Raw genomic sequence first — 18,832 nt, 5'->3', positions numbered from 1 at the left:
CCGCGTATCGAAACTGTTCTCCCTCTCCGCGGGGCGGCCAGCGATATTACCATGAATTTACATAGCCTCCGCTCCGAACTCGGAACATATTGCGCAGCTTTGATTTATGTGAAACATTTGCTAAATATTCCCGCTTAATCTCGGCCGCGCGGAATGCCTTTCCGTAACGAGAATGCGCGTCGTTTCGTCTCCTTCGTCGAGATCGGGGAGGGTTCCACGGGGGACTCCGGGGGGGATCAGCTTTACCCTCCTGCGCGAGAGCCTCTCACCTTTTTTTTTTTCTTTCACGAGAGTCCATGCGAACGGAATTAGCAGTCGTATATTGGCCGGATAGCTTGCGGGAATAACGGTTGCAGCGAACTTCCGCGGATTTCCCTCCTGTCCTTGGCGTTTTTCTTCATACAGGGCGGATTAGTGTGAATTAGGACGATAGGCAACTGTATTTCTTGATGACATAAAAGAATATTATTCGTACGTCTGGATGGGAGACTTTTTGTAAGTGTTACAGCTTTTATTATCTTTATTTGAGTGGACCAAGTATTTGCGATAGACTTTTGAGTTTATAACAGAGTGGCTGGAATAAAGATTGCTGAGTTTATACAGAGGAAATGCGATGACCAAGTGATTATCTTCAATGAAATTAACCACCCTCCGTGGACGCGAGTAGCGCATTAGCGCCATTTTCACGCTGCTTTGCGCTTGAATAATTTCTAACGCAGGAGTTCCTGAGTAGTTCCTAGTTCCGTATTATGTATTTCCGTGGAAAAGCGCCGAGTAACATAGCCACTTCATAAATGTCGACGCTCGACAACTCGTTGGGCCCTTCGACCTTAGTAGGACGCGAGATGGCAGGAAAATGTATGCTGTTCCTGAAGATTAACGAGAAAGCAAATCACTTAGGTGCACGTCCGATCGGCGTGAAAGGGATCTGTTAAGCGCGGTTGAACCATCGAAGAGGCGATGATTTATCATCGGGCTCGATAAAATTCAAACCCATTCGCGTGAATAGTTAAAGCATGGACTGGGACGAGTGAAAACCGAAACGTATTAGATTCGAGTTTGAAAAGACCGACGAAATAAAATTGCGAGAATAGAATACGTGACCGGGGAGGGTGAACTCGGTATTCGTCGCGAATAGGGGTAGATAGCACGATGTATCTTACGACAGTGCCTCCCTAAACGGCTATAATTTGAAACGGTGAAACGCTATCCTCAGCTGCAGGCTATTTGGCGGTTTCTCCAGATTCCATTGGCCGTCCTGGTGCGATGGCCAGTCGGCCTAGTTCACATTTGGCTTCCTCCACCTCCTCGCGGACAGGGAAGTATTTCTAGTCCCTTCAGGGGTGGACGCTCACCCCGAAGCCAGCCAAGTCTGGGAAACACTATGCCACTTAGCATCAGTTTCGTGATTTAAAGAAGTCGGGCAGATGGCTGGATGGATTTTATTTGGACTCAGAGTAGTGAATCATAACGCGACGCAGCATTTCAATCCTTCGTTTCGGGGTTTGCAGTTACATAAGAATTCATCTCGGCTCCATGCAGTGATATTTTATTATTTCGCTTGAGTTATAGCAGTGCGCCTTAACTTAACAGTGGGCTTTTTAAGAAATATCCCCATAAAGAAACTTAAAAAAATTATTATCTTCTATTTTTTGTGATTTATTTGATAATACTCTTTTTCGTCCTCGACTTTTTTATGTATGTACTTGGCGTATTTTTTTTTTACTTTTTTGAAGTTTTTTTATGGAGATCTCACTTCTTTTTACAAAGATAATTTGCATAGGGAATGACTTCAGATAATTATTAATATTATAACTTACAAATTATCACGGGACAGTTGCAATTCAATGGTACAACGATACATATTTGTAAAAACACGCTTCTAACTTGGTTATAACTTGACGGTAAGCTGTCAAAATTTGGAGTAGATTGCATAGTGAAGATAGCGATTGACGAACGAAACATGTGTTAGTTTCTTTTTCCATGACATGATAGTACGATATCTCTGTCATGCGTGGACCGATTTTTTTTAATTTGGTCTTATTCGAAAGCTTATATGCGGTTTGCATAAGAAAAATACCATTAAGTTTAGGAAATATTGCAGGCGTGATGAGATATTAATGAAATAAGTGTCAGGGTAGGTTGGAATAGCTCTGCGACGAGTAAATGATAAGCGGTAGCGACAGTCGAAATATACAGGGTGTCTTTCATGTACTTGGCGTCGAGACGTTACCGCGTCTCTAGATACAGAAATGAAAAATATTCATCACAGGATCTCATCGTACCGTTGCAGCTGTTCGTGAAGTTTTTAATCCAGAAACATTACCGTGCGCAATTAATTGTCGGTGTTATAGTAACTGTTCTGTTTCAGTTCATGCCGCTTATATAATGTAATTTCACTGCTCGCAATTTTACGAGAAGGCGAGAATTTTCATTAAACCATGTTTCTACGAGTGGTTAGTAATTTAGCGACAGTTCTGGACTAGTAGCACTCCCTTCGGGTGATTTTCGCTTACACAGCGTGAAAATTTAGACTTCCTTTTGAAAGCATTGTTGAACCATCGAAAATCACAATTTTACAGACCTTTATTTATGCACCCTTGTATTCGTCATCTTAAAACTAAAGTAAAATAAAAGAACACGCGGTATCTCACTTCCCAAATTGAACACCTAAAACACCTGAAAACACTTTATGCCAAGTAAATATTTGTACACACCCACGCATAGAAAGTTACACAAAGAAAGCGGACCAACATTTAGCACAAATTTCAATCAGGCAGACGCTTATCCCACCCCCTTCTACGTTAGTCACATCTCTCACAGCGTCGATCATTAAAAAGCTCCTCTGGTTTTCTCCCGTTTGCAACGTGCGCATCCCCTTCCCCCCCATTATACAGCGATGTTGCGCGAAAAACGCGTGGATATATCGGCTTGTCCCGGCCATTTCCGTTTTCGTTCAATCTCCACCCGGTCTTACGCCTCTCTCGGTCCGGCTCACTCCCGAGCCTCGCTTGGCGGCTCCGCTGTTTCCTTCTCCCTCTCTCACCCTCTCTCTCTCTCTTTTTGTTTTGTTTCATTTCCCACTTCACATATTCATACGGCACTCTTTTGCTTACAATAAATGCGTACCATTTGCATGTAGGGGTCTCTCCGGCAGGGAACACACCCCCGTCCCCCTCGCTAGGCTGGGTGGCCTGGCCTCCCTGGGGCGCTCGCTTCGACCACCCCTCCGCGGCTCAACTCCAGCGCGATAAGCCGCCCCCGGGGAGCCGCGATTGTCTCGATTTATATGCATGCACAGACGTAGGTGGTGGGCCGTCGCTGCTCTCTGGCTGCTGGTACACTGTCGTCGTCGGGGGTGCGTGGAAGGGGGTCGGCTTGGGAAGACAAGAGCGGTAGAACGGTGGTAGATGCGACCATCGATAGATCGATCCTCCAGGCAGACAGTAAATATCGCTGATGAGCCGGTCCAGTCGTCGACGATTGGGACTTAGGGGCCGGGGGGTCGAGGGGCTGGGGTGCTTACCCTGCGATTTGTCGAGTGGCAGGAACCCTGGCGCTACTCAGCACTGTCGTTGCCTCCATACAGGCTCACCTCCCCGCCCCTCGTGCACCCGTACCCCCTCTCCCTCTTCCCTCAGTTTTGCCAGCTTTTATCCGCCGTTCGGCCATTCTTTATGCGAGCGATTTCTGTTTTTTACGCTCTCGGTCGGAGATTTTGCGAGTCGAGGCACAACCTTGGGGTGCCTTGGGAGGCCTGCCGCGACTCGGGGATTAACGTTGGGAAATTTTTTTTTCCCTCGTCGAGGAAAGCCGTTGCAAGCGCGTGGGGCGCATTCCGTGTGCGTGGAAATACGATGGAACGATTATCCGATTTAATTCGGGCACAGGATTTTAATGACTTGCCGAGCAACGTTTCCGCTTTACCGCGGGGAAACTAATTGCGAATAAGCGTGTCGCACCGGCTGCGATGCTTTTGGGAATAATTGCTGCGGATTCGTCTGAGTTTTTTTTTACTGTTTAATGTGGAACGATCCTGTGCGTACCCGTCATAGAGTTCTTAAGAGGTCGAGACACGTGTACCTTAGCCCGAGTTTGCTTATCGTCGATGATAATTATCTTGTCGAATTCTGGGACTGCGTTAATGGAATTGGAAACAGGGATACGATATAATCTATTGTTTGTTCTGCTTGCAGGTCTCCCTGTGCGACGACTATAGTCTACCAGTTGATTTCGTGAACAAAAGACGTCCTGTGAGCGCTGCAACCGCAACGTCTACGGTGCAGTGGGCGCTACCGAGTCCTACAGTCGAAAGCGTGAGTACCCCTTGCATCGATGCTTGTCCGATGAAGTGTAAATTACGCGAGATTTGGTCTATTGGAACATTCAACGGAGATTGTAATGGATATAGTGGACCGTAGTGAGAATTCACAGACATTGAATCACCATAACAGATAACGGAGAGGGAATTACGAAGACGTGCTGGTATCCTTCAGTATTTAAATTCATTACGAACATTAAATGTTCAATTTGTCTACGTGATACGTGCAACGGAACTGTCAGAATATTTCGCATACAAGTTTATGAAGATCGACGACTGTTTAAGGGGGTATTCTACCCAAAAATTCGATTTTTTTTTTGATTTTCTAATAGTTTAGGGCTTCGAAAATATGTCTATAAAATATTAAGCTGAAATTCGTAGAACTCCCAGATAGAATTCCCTCGACTCTTGTGTCTAAAGAGGCTATGACTGCCAGCAGAGTAGAGAGAGCTACCCAACATGATTTTTTTTAAGCTGAGAAAGGTTTCCTCTACGGTCCTGGTATAGCAGATTAGGGATAAGTTACAGAAATTAGTCGTTATCTACCGTAACTTCAGTCGTATAGGTCGTACTGCATGAAAAACTTTAAACGCGTTTTTCTCGAAACAATTTTTTTAGATCAGGCGCATATTTTTCTCAAAAACTACTGGACCGATTGAGCTAAAATTTTACACACATTCAAAGTGAACGTGTGCTTATAGCCAGAACTAGAATTATATCAATAGTTTCGATACAACCTCCCCCACACCTTGTTTTAGCTCAAGGAAAGTCGAAAAAATCAAATATAAATTTTTAAACAGCTGTGATTTCGGTAACGATGTCCGGACTTGGTTACATCTAGTTCGGGCGATAACTACGCTCGTATAGTTTAAAAAAATCTTTGGTACTTTCGTTTCAGATGACTAGGACGGCCGCAATTCGTGCGCCCGATGGGGCCGGTTTTTGATGACATGCCCTGCGCTGCGGCGTGTAACTTGTACAAATTTCAATATAATGCATTCAAAAAATTTGCGTTGATAGTTCAAACACTACTAAATATGTGTGCAAAACCCCTGCCCTGTAGACGCGATAGGTTTTCCAGAATTAATTTCCAAATATCACCTTCAAAAACAAGTGTCTAGACTAGAATACCCCCTTAATGACATTTCACTCAGCAATCACACCACGTTGAAAGCTTCCTTTATTCTATAAATTGAAAGGAACAGAAAGCTACAATCGTGTCGAATGAAAGGAGATTGATAAGACGAAAGAATTATCATACGAACTTAGCTTTATTTCCCAAGCTACATTAAACTGCAAAATCCCATTGGGTACCTTTCCTCACAGATTTCCCGTAAAAATTTCAACGTCACCTTTCCCCGCGCCTCTCTGTGACACGCCCTAATCTTAATCCGATCGTGATTAGTCTAACCCTCTATCTTCGGCATCGTTGGCCACAGTACTGGCTCCGGATTCGTCCCGCTGGTTAACGGCAGTATTGATATTTTCTCCTGGCTGGCGCGCCGAAGAATCGGTTGAAGGGAGAAATATAATTACGGTGGTGACAAAATACCCCCTGGGCATGATGGTCTAGGGACGGTGTACAGAGATGGGGCGCACAGGGGCGGGGGGTGGTGGAGCGTGTTCCACGGGCGAGAGAGAACGACGAGCGAACGGAAGGACGAGGGTAAACGTGCGAGCAGGGCGAAAACGGGGCAAGGGGCCGGGGGTGACTTCCGGCGGTGCTTATAATTGTTCCAGCACTCAGTTTCTGGTGCTGCGGATTGCCCCGAGCGTAACGCCTAAATGCTTCTGCAGTTGAAATACAGTTCACCTTGACTATGCTCCCTGGTGTCCTCGAAAACGCGGTCGCAACGTCACGCCTCGCGCTGCCTCGAGATGTGGGTTAACTTTGCCACCGGACGCGAACTCTTAGCTGGTGTTAAATCGCGTCTTGTTAACGCCGAGGTCCGTGCAGAGGCCTTAAGGGGACTAGGCAGTCGAAAAATCTATTTTTTTATTGCATTTTCCGAAAGTACTATCCTTTCTGAATAAAATGCCGCTTGGTTTATAGTAAAATTTGCAAAATTGTAGATTTGGCAGCTAAAAACGTCAAGCGGCAACCCATAGCGTCGCCTTTGCCCAGAAACTTTAAATGCGTTTTTCTCGAATATTTTTTTCTCTTCATTTTTTCCTGATTGCGAGCGAATTGAGGTTCAGATCGACTTGGAAAAAATTACAGGATGTGTAGAACATGTGTCATTTCGGCGCAAACCTCTGATATGGTCCGTAAAAATTCGAGACTTTCATAAAAAAAATTAAGAAGTCACCGGATTTTTTTTATGAAAGTCTCGAATTTTTACGGAAAACAAACCCCGAAATAAATAAGAACACGATCAGTTCTATCATCATGGGCGACTAGAGACGTTGGAAGCTTCAGCCCACTTGGGACAAGTCTAACCAATTTTTCTTTCTACCCTTGAGCGCACCTCTTTACACGAATTACAGAATTTCCTTGTGCCCATCAGCATCGGAGTATCAATTACTGTAGCAATCCAACCAAATCGAACTAGTTCGTCCCACGATTCGTTTAAAATTATATAAAAAGCCTAGCGCTGCAGTCCAGTGCATTACTTGTAATTCATCCTCGTCATCATCGACAAATTGTTAATCTCGTTTGGTCGAGGAAAGGTGAAGGCTTGGAAAAAAAAGAGTATGGTGGTTGCGAGGAGGCTCGTAAATGCGGGTGGGGGGGACAGAGGGAAAGGGAGATGGGGGTGGTGGGACACCTGGGAGCGCGGAACAAAAGTTTCCTTCGCCTCGTTGTCACCGAGGCGGTCCCTGACGAAAGTGCTCCTCACGGAGGGGGCGAGAAAGAGCGACGAGGAGAGGAAACGGGTAGCACTTGATTCAAGAGGGTGAATCGTTATGACTCTCGCTCGTAAGCCCTACTTAATACTTTAGCGCTTTATTTTATGCGTGAGGTCGGGCCCGGCTGTAGGTCGCATTTATCACTCCAACAAAGAGCCACGCCGCGCCGCGGGAAAGTTGGAGCGGACGAGCGCGTGCAGGGACACCTCGCGCCCTGCAAGTTTGCGGTCGCGGCTCCTGCGAAAGTGAAACGGGGATTTATAGTTTCCTAAGCAGCGCAGGGCTCCGAGGAACATTCGGTAATGGGGAGATGGGAATGAAACACGCTTTGAGTAAACTATGAAACGAGAGACGGTGCTTGTTTGTGATTTTGTCAGGCAATCGGTTCTGCGATGGATAGTCGGTTCATTATAAAAGATTTTTTTGGGTAGAACGTATAAAACTTTTTAGGAGAGATCGTTTACAGATGCAGGGATTTTTATTTGTACCGTGGCAATTGTTATTATATTTATTAAATAGTATATTTACTCATTTAATAAACTAATTTAATAGTAGTGAGTGCAGGTTTCGTAGATTATGTCTTTCTATATTCCACAAAAGTTTCAAGCGACTGCTATCCTCAAATAGATCACAAATACCGCTACAAATATATCATCAATCTAATTACCATATATATCACTTGTATTTCAAGTTAAAAACAGATGTTCCTCCCGACAGAAACTGCTCAATCCTACTCCAGACATCATTTCAATATTCCCCTCTCCACGGATCGAGTTCAGAGTGCACCAAGCATATTTTCAAGCTTCCATACTTCGCTAAGCATGCTTAGTGGCGAAATTCGCGTGTACTTAGCAGGAGTAGGACATTATGCAGGAACACGAAATCTCTGAAGGTTGCGAGCGATTCCTCGCTTCTGACTCAGCTCGTGAAATGTATTACAAGAGTGGTCGTGCAGCAGACTTGCCCATTTATTGATTTATTGATTCTATATGTGTACGAAAAATACGAGAACAGAGACGGGTAGACTTGAATCGATTCGGACGATTCGACAATTTACAGAATGTTACAGTAACGCTGTCTTGTGTATGAGATTGGGGTATTTCTGTAGTGCAATGCAAAATTGTGGATGTAATACAGTCAAAGTCGCGAATACCATAATGTAGCGAGATTATGTGCGGGCTAATAATCGCGGCCAATAATAATACAGCGGTCGTTGAATCGGATTAAAGCCCGATAAACCAATGGGATTATTGGTTAAGCGTTAATATAGTTGTTCTTGCTGTCTGTGGGCGAATGTGTACCCAGAGAGTAGATGATTATGTCACTCGATGGACTTTCTGTCTTTATTTATCTTGTATCGATTCGACGAACTCTAGCATCGATCCTTAAGGGGACTAGGCAGTCAGAAACTCGATTTTTCGTTGTTGTTGTATTTTTCGAAAGTACCACCCTTCCCGAGTAAAATGCCGTTTGGTTTATGTTAAAATTCGCAAAATTAAGGATTTTACAACCGAAAAGGTCGAGCGCGTCATAAACCGTTTCTGCGCGAACGCAGGTAGATTAATTCCTCTTTCGAAACTTGAAACGCGTTTTCCTCGAATATTTGTTACTCTTCACTTTTTTCCTGATTGCGAACGAATTGAGGTTCAGGTCGACTTGGAAAAACTTACGGGATGTGTAAAGCATGTGCCATTTCGGGGCAAACCTCTTATAGTGTCCGTAAAAATACGAGATTTTCATAAAAAATTAAGAAGTGTCAAGTCTACAATTTAGCGAATTTTACTATAAACCAAGCGGCATTTTATTGAGAAAAGATAGTACTTTCGGAAAATGCAATAAAAAAAATCGATTTTTCGACTGCCTAGTCCCCTTAAGACTATTTTAACGCGACAGCACCATAGACTGTACAATCATTTTTCGCTAACGCAAGAACATTTTTGTGAAAAGTGATAATTGAACACCTTGTTAGCAAACGCGGCTTTGTATTCATCGACGGAGAATTTCGATATTCATCGGAGGTCCGATAACCGAGCGATCATTCTTCTCGGAAGTCGAGGAGATTACTTGGCCGTAAGCCTCCATTCTCCTATTTTTCACCAACTGCGAAGGTACATCGCTCGAACTACATATTAATTACGAATTTAATTATCGAAAACCAATCTAGAGACGCGGTAGCGTCTCGACGCCAAGTTTAATTCTATTGCAAGACTGAAAAGAGAATTTCGAGCACTCTAATAAATAAGCTGATCTCTGCAGCTGTTCCTGTTTCATTATTACCTATCATTAGTTTTCAATCCTGACACAGTAGGTGATCGAAAAATATTTTACGGTCACATTTTTATACCACCATTTATCTTAACGATTCTAGGTGCTCCTATCCATTTTTTTTAAACAACCCTGTCTGCAATCCTTGGATAAAGCAGACCACCATTAATTTCGTCTCCATCGATCGCGTGGCCGAAACACGTGCTGTCAGCTAAGATGCTCGATACAGCCCGTCTCTTGCTGAGAACTACCCTCTTCCCTCGCGCATCGCGAAGCATCAGTCAACACGCCGGTCCACGACATCCACGGATCAGGCAATACGGGTATGTTTGCGCTCGCCTAAGTCGAGCCTGTCGCCGCAGTCATCGGATTTTCGACAGTTGATCGAGCCGCTTCCTCCTGCAGACTTTTCCGCCCGAAACTCGTCCCTGTAATTTCCGTATAAACATCCACGAATTTATCTGTTCCAGCGAGACGGCCGGGGGCGACCGGGCGGGGGTGTGAGCCAGAAGGCAATCGCCTCCGTGCTCGAAACAGCCCCCGGAGGGCACGACGCTCAACTTTGGCAGGAGAATTCCAATTTTGGCCTCTTTCAATTTAAGGCTACTTGTCTTCCTCGTCGTCTTCCCGTTCGTCTTGTACCGGCAGACGTTGCGCCTCCGTCCGCCGTCATTTCAATCCGTCTTTCCTTTTCTTTACCTTCCAGCCAACTCCTCGATTCGTGATACAACCACCCCATCGGACCTCTTCGAGGGTGGTAGCAAGAGGCTCCGTCGCCATTGATCAGACGTCTGCTCCGAGAAGTCGAGCGCCCGTCCTCCTCTGTTCCATTCCCCCGTTGCGTGCGTCGTCCCTCGCTTAGGCCCCGCGGCCATCGTTATTGCTCCTATTATCGTTATTATCATTAATATCGAGGCCTACCAGAATCGCGAGCGCGAGCCTTCCTCGGGGGAAAGTAAAGCTTTCTTTCTGTGGCGGGTCAATTGAAATGCGCCCCACTCTGCGCGCGCTTATTCCGTTTAATGAGAAGGTGTACCGCTCCTGAGCGCTTAATGTTCCCGTATTTTGTCGGACTGTAATTTCAACCGAGGTGTTGAGCGCATTTGAAAATGTAATTTCAAGTAACTCATTCGACCATAATCGTCACTTAAATGCTGTAATTATCACAAAACACTGCCCCACTCCGCGCCGGCGGAGCAGGTTTTAAGCGTCCTCTCGGTATTCTGCCTGCGTCCAGGGCATCCAGTTAAATTACTGGAACGTCGAGTACCTTTATTAAGCACGGAGATTAGAGGGATATTTAGCGGACGTATCGGACAATATTTCCTTGCAGCGCAGCCGTGGAATTCCAATTGCTCAAAGCTCTTCTCCCGACCCAGCCGGCGGATAAACCACCGGGAAGAGGAAACGCGAGACGGGGTTGTTTTCTCTGGAAATAACGATCATCCGTGGGGAGGGGGAGCTAAAAATGTTTATCCGCCGGCCTCGGCCAAGGCATTACCGCAATTGGCTGCGTTCAGGGGCTGGGAATTGCGTCGGACTAACGTGTCGCGTGCTTAGTCGAAGAAACTCCCGCAATAACCCTTGCTGATGGTATCCCCGAAGGGACGAAGCTGGACGTTGTTAGGCGTGCGCGAGCGCCAAGCGGCCTCCTCGCTGCCAAATTAGTATTGTTACCGAGTCAATAATTTCTATTGTTCTCTTGTTTGTTTTCCACCCTCGCCGTGTCTCGTCCCTTGGCTCTGCCCGTCCAATCGTGCTCGTGCTTCGGTTGTTTACGGAAACACGCTCCTGGAAAACTACGTGTCCCTTTCGGATCGTTTCACCTTGCAGAGAATTTTTCTGGCGACGGAACAACGAGGAGAGACCCCCTTATTGGCTCTAACAGTTCACGTTTCACCCACTTGTCGCGCGTGTTCTTCAACGATCCCGCTTGTAAAGGAACTTCTGACAGGGAAACGCGAGCGCAGGCACTTGACCAGAAGCTTTTGCTTGTGCTTTCTTTGCTGAAAGTTTTCACGGCGCGGTGGATTATAACCGGCGAGCAGTTTGGGAGGAAACCCGGGAAATTGTTCTACGCGCTTTTAACCGTCGTTTAATCACGTTTGCCCGCCAGTTCTCGCCCCGTTTAGGCACTCGCGTTTCCTTCGAGTCGCGCTCTTCCTTTCGCTGCTCTGGGCGAGCCACGTCGGCTGGAATGTTTGCCCAGTTCCTCGTGTAAATAATACACGACGGACCGGGGGAGCTTTCAGCGTGTAGTTGGCGTTGGATCGTAACGGAAGGAAACAATTTCTGCTCTGTTTTCAGGCGGAAGTCGAGGTCGTGGAGCAATATAGCGACCCCAGGGATAGTAAGAACAAGACGTACGTCGAGCCAGGAGCGGAGTCGTCTCTGCCGACGTTGTACAGCAAAGTAAATCGCAACTATTGCCGACCTTATACGGGTAAGTGGTGCATATTTCGTCCTGTCGCTCGAGACAACGTTTAGAATATCTCGTTACGCGCCTGGACTCCGTAAAAGTTATACCCATTGAAATCTGTGCAGGCTTGGTGATGACTGAAAGGATTGTTTAATGGTTGAAATTGGAATTTTTGTATCTCGGTGATATAAATTAATCAGAAAACAGACCATACTTCTCGAGAATTCTTGAGAAATTGATAAAAATATTAGAAAATTTATATTTTTGGAATAATGTTGATAATATTTAACAAAAACACAAGAAACCTTTAACTAATTGTTCATTCCTGTCTGATTATTTGCACAAACCTTGTATAAATGAAAAAAACAGATATTAAATATATTTATTTATTTAATATAAAATTTATGCAAAGTGAAACATTACTTTTTTATTTTAAAATGGTTTTTCATCTGTTTCTTTTTTTTGTGATAAAATCTGTAGCTGCAGAAAACTTTCTTTCGTTTTGAGTGGATGTTGACTTAATCCTATGTATGTAGCATATCCAAAAGTTATGGTAAATTGGGTGTCCTTCCAGTGGACTCGAAAATATGAAATTCCTTTGTTAGAGTCCAGAATTTATCGTCTTCTTGGTTGATACTAATTTCTTGGAGGCTCTCAGGATTAGTCCCTACTAGGAGTCGGGACGTCTTTGACGGGTTAAGACTTTAGAGGCTCGATTACAATTTCAGAACACCGCATATAGTAAAATTTTAAATGCAAAGCTGAACCCAAGGTCTGTTCTAAGTGAAGGCAAAAATGAATAGCGCAGAAACGTTCGGTGTGGTCCATTATTCAATCGACCACTTTAAATTCACAATACTTTTCATTCAACTGTCAATGCACCAACTGCAGCACAGTGCGGTATCTGTACACCTATACAGGTATATTGACCATCAATAAATCGTAGTAAATGCATGCAAATCCAGAAATACAGAGGAGGGCAGCGACTCGTAAATTCCAGGAAGCACCGACCTAATGAACTGTTCGGATTAAACATATATCTGGCGATCGAGCTGCGCCTAGCATTATAATAAATAAACGTAAACCGTTGATCGTAAATCAGAGATTTAGCCTGACGTCTGGATGATATTCACCGCACTCTTCCGCCTCTGCTTATCGATTGGCCCCGCGTCCTTCGTCCAACTTTCTGCCAACCGACTCGTCCAGCTCCTTTTCCCTCTATTTTGAATCCTTTCTCGCACGCGGATAGTGGATTGCACATAATACGGCGTCTGAGTAAACATCAGGGTTGCAGATGATCGCGAAAATGTAATGCTGCCAAAGATCCCATCGGGAAGTATCGATCCTCGCGCCGCGAGTGCTGTCGCGTGCATTGTTGCTGTGGCAACGGACATTTGAGCCCGAATTATTAAATATTTTGGCATTTCTTGCGTTCCGTCGTTACTCTGCGCGCAGGAATTCTCACCAGTTTCATTATCACCTGTCACCTATTCCTGACGTAGTAATTTCTTGTGACAAATGAACGTCACATGCAGGTGGCACCGATAATTTAGCATTCCACGTTTATAAGAGGAACTATTAGGTGCACTTTTTCGGAGTGTTAAAATTAAATAGGCTAGGGGGTGTTTAATATGGGAGGTTGACCCTGTTTGTTGTATTTTTGACGCGCCTAATTAGGAATGGACACTGGGTCGATTATTTAAGGGCAGTGAAGATGTAGAGTGGCTTGTGGCACGTAGTTATCCAAATGTATGGCTGTATGAACGCGATAAAGGGGAATTTTCGTTCACGGGTTCCCAGCGACTCGAACGTCAATCTGAATTCGAAACGGCGATCCGGATTTGGACCTTGGAAGCGGGTGAAATCTATTTCTGATACCGCGCGGGACGCAGCCGTATATATCACGTAGCCAGCTCCGTTTCAAAGCGCGATATTACGAATATTCCTACGGATGAAGTTAGTTCTCAATTTTCACTCACCCCTTTGCGTTGATTTGGAACGAAAATTCAGTGGAATAATATAGAAAATGGAATTACCAAGCTTGTCACGATTAATTGTGTAGGTATATTTACCAGGAATTTACAGCAGCAGCTTTGGGTAAAACTTAATTTGCATGACGAATCTTACGAAAATTACGAACCAATTGTTTTCTTAAAAAGTCTAAGATGACAGCTAGAGAAAGTGAACTGGGGAAGATCTATTTTCTCGGCTATGACGCAAATTTGCAGTACTCTTAGGGTTGAAACGCCTGCAAGGAGAATTTCCGCATGAAATGAAGCGTTCTTTCGATCTAAATGTTGCGAACTTGAAATTGACTTGTCGACCGAAGTATTTGGACCGAGAGACCGTAAGTTTCGGATTATGGAGTTAACAGAAATTCCCGCGCCAAGCCGCAAATTAATGCGGCGACCCCTCGGCGGTACGGCTGATACTCCGATGTACGAATTATCGAGGCAACAACTCAGTTAACGCAGAGTAAGAGAGGCGGAAGAGCCCCTCGATAATTGAGCGGTGCACACAGGTTGGTCGGGAATGGTCGCGGATTAATCGAACGTTTTCGAATCGCAGGGGATACGTTTCTTGTCGGACAGAATGTTACCAAAAAGCGTGCGCGTGTAGAGTGAAGTTATTGGGCAAGCAGGTATTTCAACAGTAGCAATGAATTGAAATCGCAATTCTTTGTAGAAATTTAAATGGAATGGAAGCTTGTTACGTAGAATGTTGGCCAAAATGTGGTTCATTGGGTGAGAAGATGAACTAAGGTCGAAGCCAGATATATTGGCCGGTGAATTCGTTTTCGCGAGCAGCGATCGAGGAGAAATCAACCACCACCACCTGACGATCGTGGATTTGTCTGTTGGAGTTGCGTGGCCCCCGAAGGGTATTATTTTTTTTTATTATTATTATTAAATGACTTTATTGCACCATTACAATTAAAATTACAATGGCGAGTAGGCGAGGTTCAGCATTAACTGTTGCTCTACAACCTAACCTAAAAAGTTGTTGGGAGATAAAAGAAAAGGAAAGAAAACAAATAGACTAACATTAAATACAATAAAATAAAATAACTAGGAACAAGATAAGAATAAGAAAAAGCCATTTACATAGGAAATCGTGAGAGGGTATGGTGGGGTAACGCGAACGCTGCTCGCCCGCAATAGTTGTGTGCGTTACGAACTTATGTGTAGACCAATACGAGATGAAGCTATCGAGAAGGAATCAATGTTCTGACCAATAAAGCTCCTGAATTTTTTCGGGGCTAACGCACACCTATTCTGATGTGTGCATTTGTACGCTGACAGCTCGGTTTGGCCTACACGCTAGAAGCTTGACGCTATCCCCACCACTCCTGGCTCACTCTTGTTCAGCGAAGGCGAGAGCGAGATGGAAAGGGAACGAGTCAGAAAACGTTGAGAAAAGGAGCACCGAGGCAGACAAACTGTGTGGTGGGAGAATACCCCTCACGAAACTCACCGGCCAATATATCTGGCTTCGAACTTAGTAAAACACTTGTTAGATACCACCATCCTATTTGTTTATACAACACTACGTATTAAGCTTCTTTATTCCAAACGTTTAAACTTGTATCTCTCCGAAGTTACCACAAGTGAAACAAGTGAATCGTTATACAACAATAAAACATTTTATTCGTGAGCAGATATTCTAAAAATTTGCATACAATTATTCATAACGAACCTTCGTAACAACTTCAGCACCTGAGTCCCAGTACCAGCAGGTACCATTCATCTTCATCAACCTTAATCCCTGTACACTTCGAGTCGCTCGCAATTAAAAGATTCCACACTGCTGGTACGTCCACCCCCCGCGGTCCAGCCGCAGATTTTCGGATCCTCGGATCTGCAATCGGGCCGTGGCAGCGCCGCCCCGTAAACTTTGGCCACTCGTTAGCCCGTTTCACGGTAACAAGGGTCCCGGGTGAAACGGATCGTCGCGTCGGAATGCCCGTAGTTCCGGTTTGTAATTAACCCCATGTAGTTATCCGACGTGCGGGACGCAGCCGAACGCGAACCGGGGAATCCAGCGTTCTCCAGCGCTGCGTCTCCCAGTGTTTTAACACTCGGCCATGCAGATTGCCGAGTAACACTGATCCCGGGGCAAACACCGACGGGGAATCCGCGTCCTTACCATATTCATGGGCTTTTAATTCGCGTGGCACACGGTGAACGTGGCGGGGGATCGATCCGACGGACGGACCTGAGCAAACTTACTCCGAGGGTGGGTAAGCGTTTCGGTATCCTGCTGGAGGACAGCACGGCGAACGGCTGGCCTCACTTTGATACGACTTCTTGCCTTGATCCGCGAGGCATTCTAATGGAGGCGAACGATGTTTGCTCTAGACGGAGGTGGCTTCCGTTCGCGGTGCTATAAATAATGCATGACCAGTGGAGAGCGATCGGTTAGCTGAGAAAGCAACGTAATGACGGGCCAGACGAACCTCCGCTGTTTCGGAGCAAGTGTAAAGTGTCTTGCTTCGGGATCAGCAAATATTTTGCGAGGCGACTCTTAAGTCGATCTTGGGTTCGGAGTGTTACGTGTACTGTGTGTACAGTGTAGTCTGTATAGCCAAGTTTCTTTGGAACTTTAGTTCTCTTCAAGTTTTCTGTTTTCGCAGGGTGAAGTGACTTTTTTTGTTCGTAGTACTTTTCAGCCCGCGGAGCAGTCGATGGTGTCAGTGTCACGTTTACTTTTAAGGAAAGCGAGATCCTTTCCTTTATCGTGCTCTGAGGTATATTCACTTACTGTTTGTGTAATGAAAGTTACACTACTTTATTAATAGCTGGGTAAATTACATTCATACCAGTCAAACGAGGATGGAACAGTTTCATATTTCTTTTTATTCAGCCACAAGAACACAGTACATGAAAGTTGTATAAATGTAGTTTTTCATTCCACCGCGACACCCTAAGTAGTACGACAGTTCGTAGTGTCCGACAAGGGGAATTAGTCCGCGCTTACAGCCTGTCTTGTAGTAACTTTATTGCCGCATCTCTGAAGATTATCCTAAACCACATGAATGTAGGATTTCTCCTGGTTCTTGCTGAATTCTTGGGCGAATGGGACGTGGAAATGGAGGTCTTTTAAAGGAATGAGGCCCAGTTAATATTAAAATAAACAGAGTTTAATATAAATGGAGCTACGTGGTGAATAATGGTGAAATATATAATAAGTAAAAGGATCAAAGACGCAAGTACTTACACGACTGGACCTCTCGACTACCGACAAACGACTTATTTCGTCGCTCGTCTCCTCACGCGACAATGCCGGGCGCTTTTCGGCTGTTTTTCTGACGCGTCACGCGCTCATCGGCATCCCACATGAATGCTGAAATTGGTTTTCTTAAACTTCCGTATACTATCAATGCCGACTTCGGGAAGCTTCTGCTAACCGTATCTGCAGACAGATGACCCTGCCGCTGTCCATAACAGGATGAATGTCCCCAATTAGAATCGCGATCCCGAGTCCTCCTGCCTGAAAAACTGTCGGAGACACGGGGTCGCGCGTATCTTGGCAGAATTGGCTGTTCGACAGAAATATTGCGAAATTAAGAGCGGATTTTCATGGGTATCTCTACCATTGGGACGTCGTCTCTTTCACCATGAATTGAATTGCCAGTTAAGCCGTCGTTAGGGAGAAAATAAGGGGTGGGAGAAAGGGAGCAGCGTGACTAAGGCGAAATAACCTTTCAAGAGACGATTTATAAAAGAGTGTCCAGCAAATCGTGGCGCAACTAGTGAAAATATAAAATCACGCGGAAAAACAAGTAACAAATATACACCAAATTCTTTTATAATCCTCCTTCACTCTCTTCCAACACAATTTCATTCGTCCTGTCAAATTTCATTTTACCCTTCAAAACTGAAGCAAAAGAATATTAGTAAGTGTTACTTCGTTTTCATAAAAAGTAGGGAATGACTCTTCAATCATCCTGTGCATATCACTGGATTGCGCAGAAGGAATCTTTTGCTGAGCACTTTTAACCGCGATTTACCACGCACCCATGAAAGCTGTACCCTGTGGAGGCACGTGATCTAGTATCATGATCGAGGCGATCGTTTCGTTCGGTTTTGTTACCTCGAACTTTTCGGATGGTGTGTGGCTGACGTTACTTGCTACTGACACCGCGCGCCGACCTCGTCCCATAATATGTCGTGTGATATTTAATTAAACCACCCCCCGTTACCCTCGCCTGCTCATCCAGGCTGCCCTCGCGCGGCACTCGCAGTCTGTAAAGTTTCAAGGGGTTCTCCGCCTGGTTTCGTGCCCCTCAGTCCGCACCCATACTTATTAACCGTTTCGACAAGGCCCCTTGACACGGGGGATTTTTCTTGCCCTCTCTTTCGAGAGCTGCTCGAGAGCGTCCGAAGTAATTAAAAATCGGCCGATTAAACCTAATGAAGTAGAACGGAATGGACCAGGCATCGACGAGATTTCTCGTTAAGCTTCGGCCTGTTGCCAACATTTTGGGGGATGATTTTGTTCGGATTTTACATTCCACTCTTCTTAGCGCGGAGGCTGCGATTCATTGGGGTCTCCTTTGTATACCAGGATTTTTGCGTTCGCTCTAATTTCTAACGAGGATGCTGCGGTTGGATTCTAGCTGTCAGAAAAGATTGGACCTCGAAGGGTGAGCGAAAGGGTTTCATTGGTTTCTATTTGTTCTGTTATTAATACTAGAAGTGTTAGAGACAAAGTAACACTCATTTCCTCATAATACATTTCCTTTGAAAACGGAATGGCGTTCTCTCTGTACATACTTTCTTTTATCGTCGACCATAAAAATGATTGGGGCAGATGAAGCTCTAAAGGTGTGTAACCTGTAGATTGGGGAATTCGTATTTAACGAAAGGCCCATAGGTATAGCACAGAGGCAATCCTGTCATGTTGCGACATGGTGGGGAGTACCTACTTATGTAACGCGGCCGCGGGTGAACGAAGCCTAAAGTTTAAATGAATTT

At 45.0% G+C, this 18,832-nt stretch overlaps 1 protein-coding gene across 1 annotated transcript in view; it reads left to right on the top strand.

The window, feature by feature from the left end:
• Hwt (SH2 domain-containing adapter heavyweight) overlaps positions 1-18,832 on the top strand; it is a 215,497-nt gene that overhangs the window by 149,343 nt on the left and 47,322 nt on the right. Inside the window, exons 3-4 of the mRNA XM_076808005.1 lie at positions 4,197-4,316; positions 11,744-11,879. Of these exons, the coding sequence (XP_076664120.1) occupies positions 4,197-4,316; positions 11,744-11,879 (256 nt within the window). The remainder of the gene's footprint in view (positions 1-4,196; positions 4,317-11,743; positions 11,880-18,832) is intronic.

The sequence above is a fragment of the Andrena cerasifolii genome, chromosome 3 (assembly GCF_050908995.1).
Source record: "Andrena cerasifolii isolate SP2316 chromosome 3, iyAndCera1_principal, whole genome shotgun sequence".
In the NCBI taxonomy this organism is placed as follows: Eukaryota; Metazoa; Arthropoda; class Insecta; order Hymenoptera; family Andrenidae; genus Andrena; species Andrena cerasifolii.
Note: the sequence above shows the minus strand (reverse complement) of the source record. Positions and strands in the feature narration are given on the sequence as shown.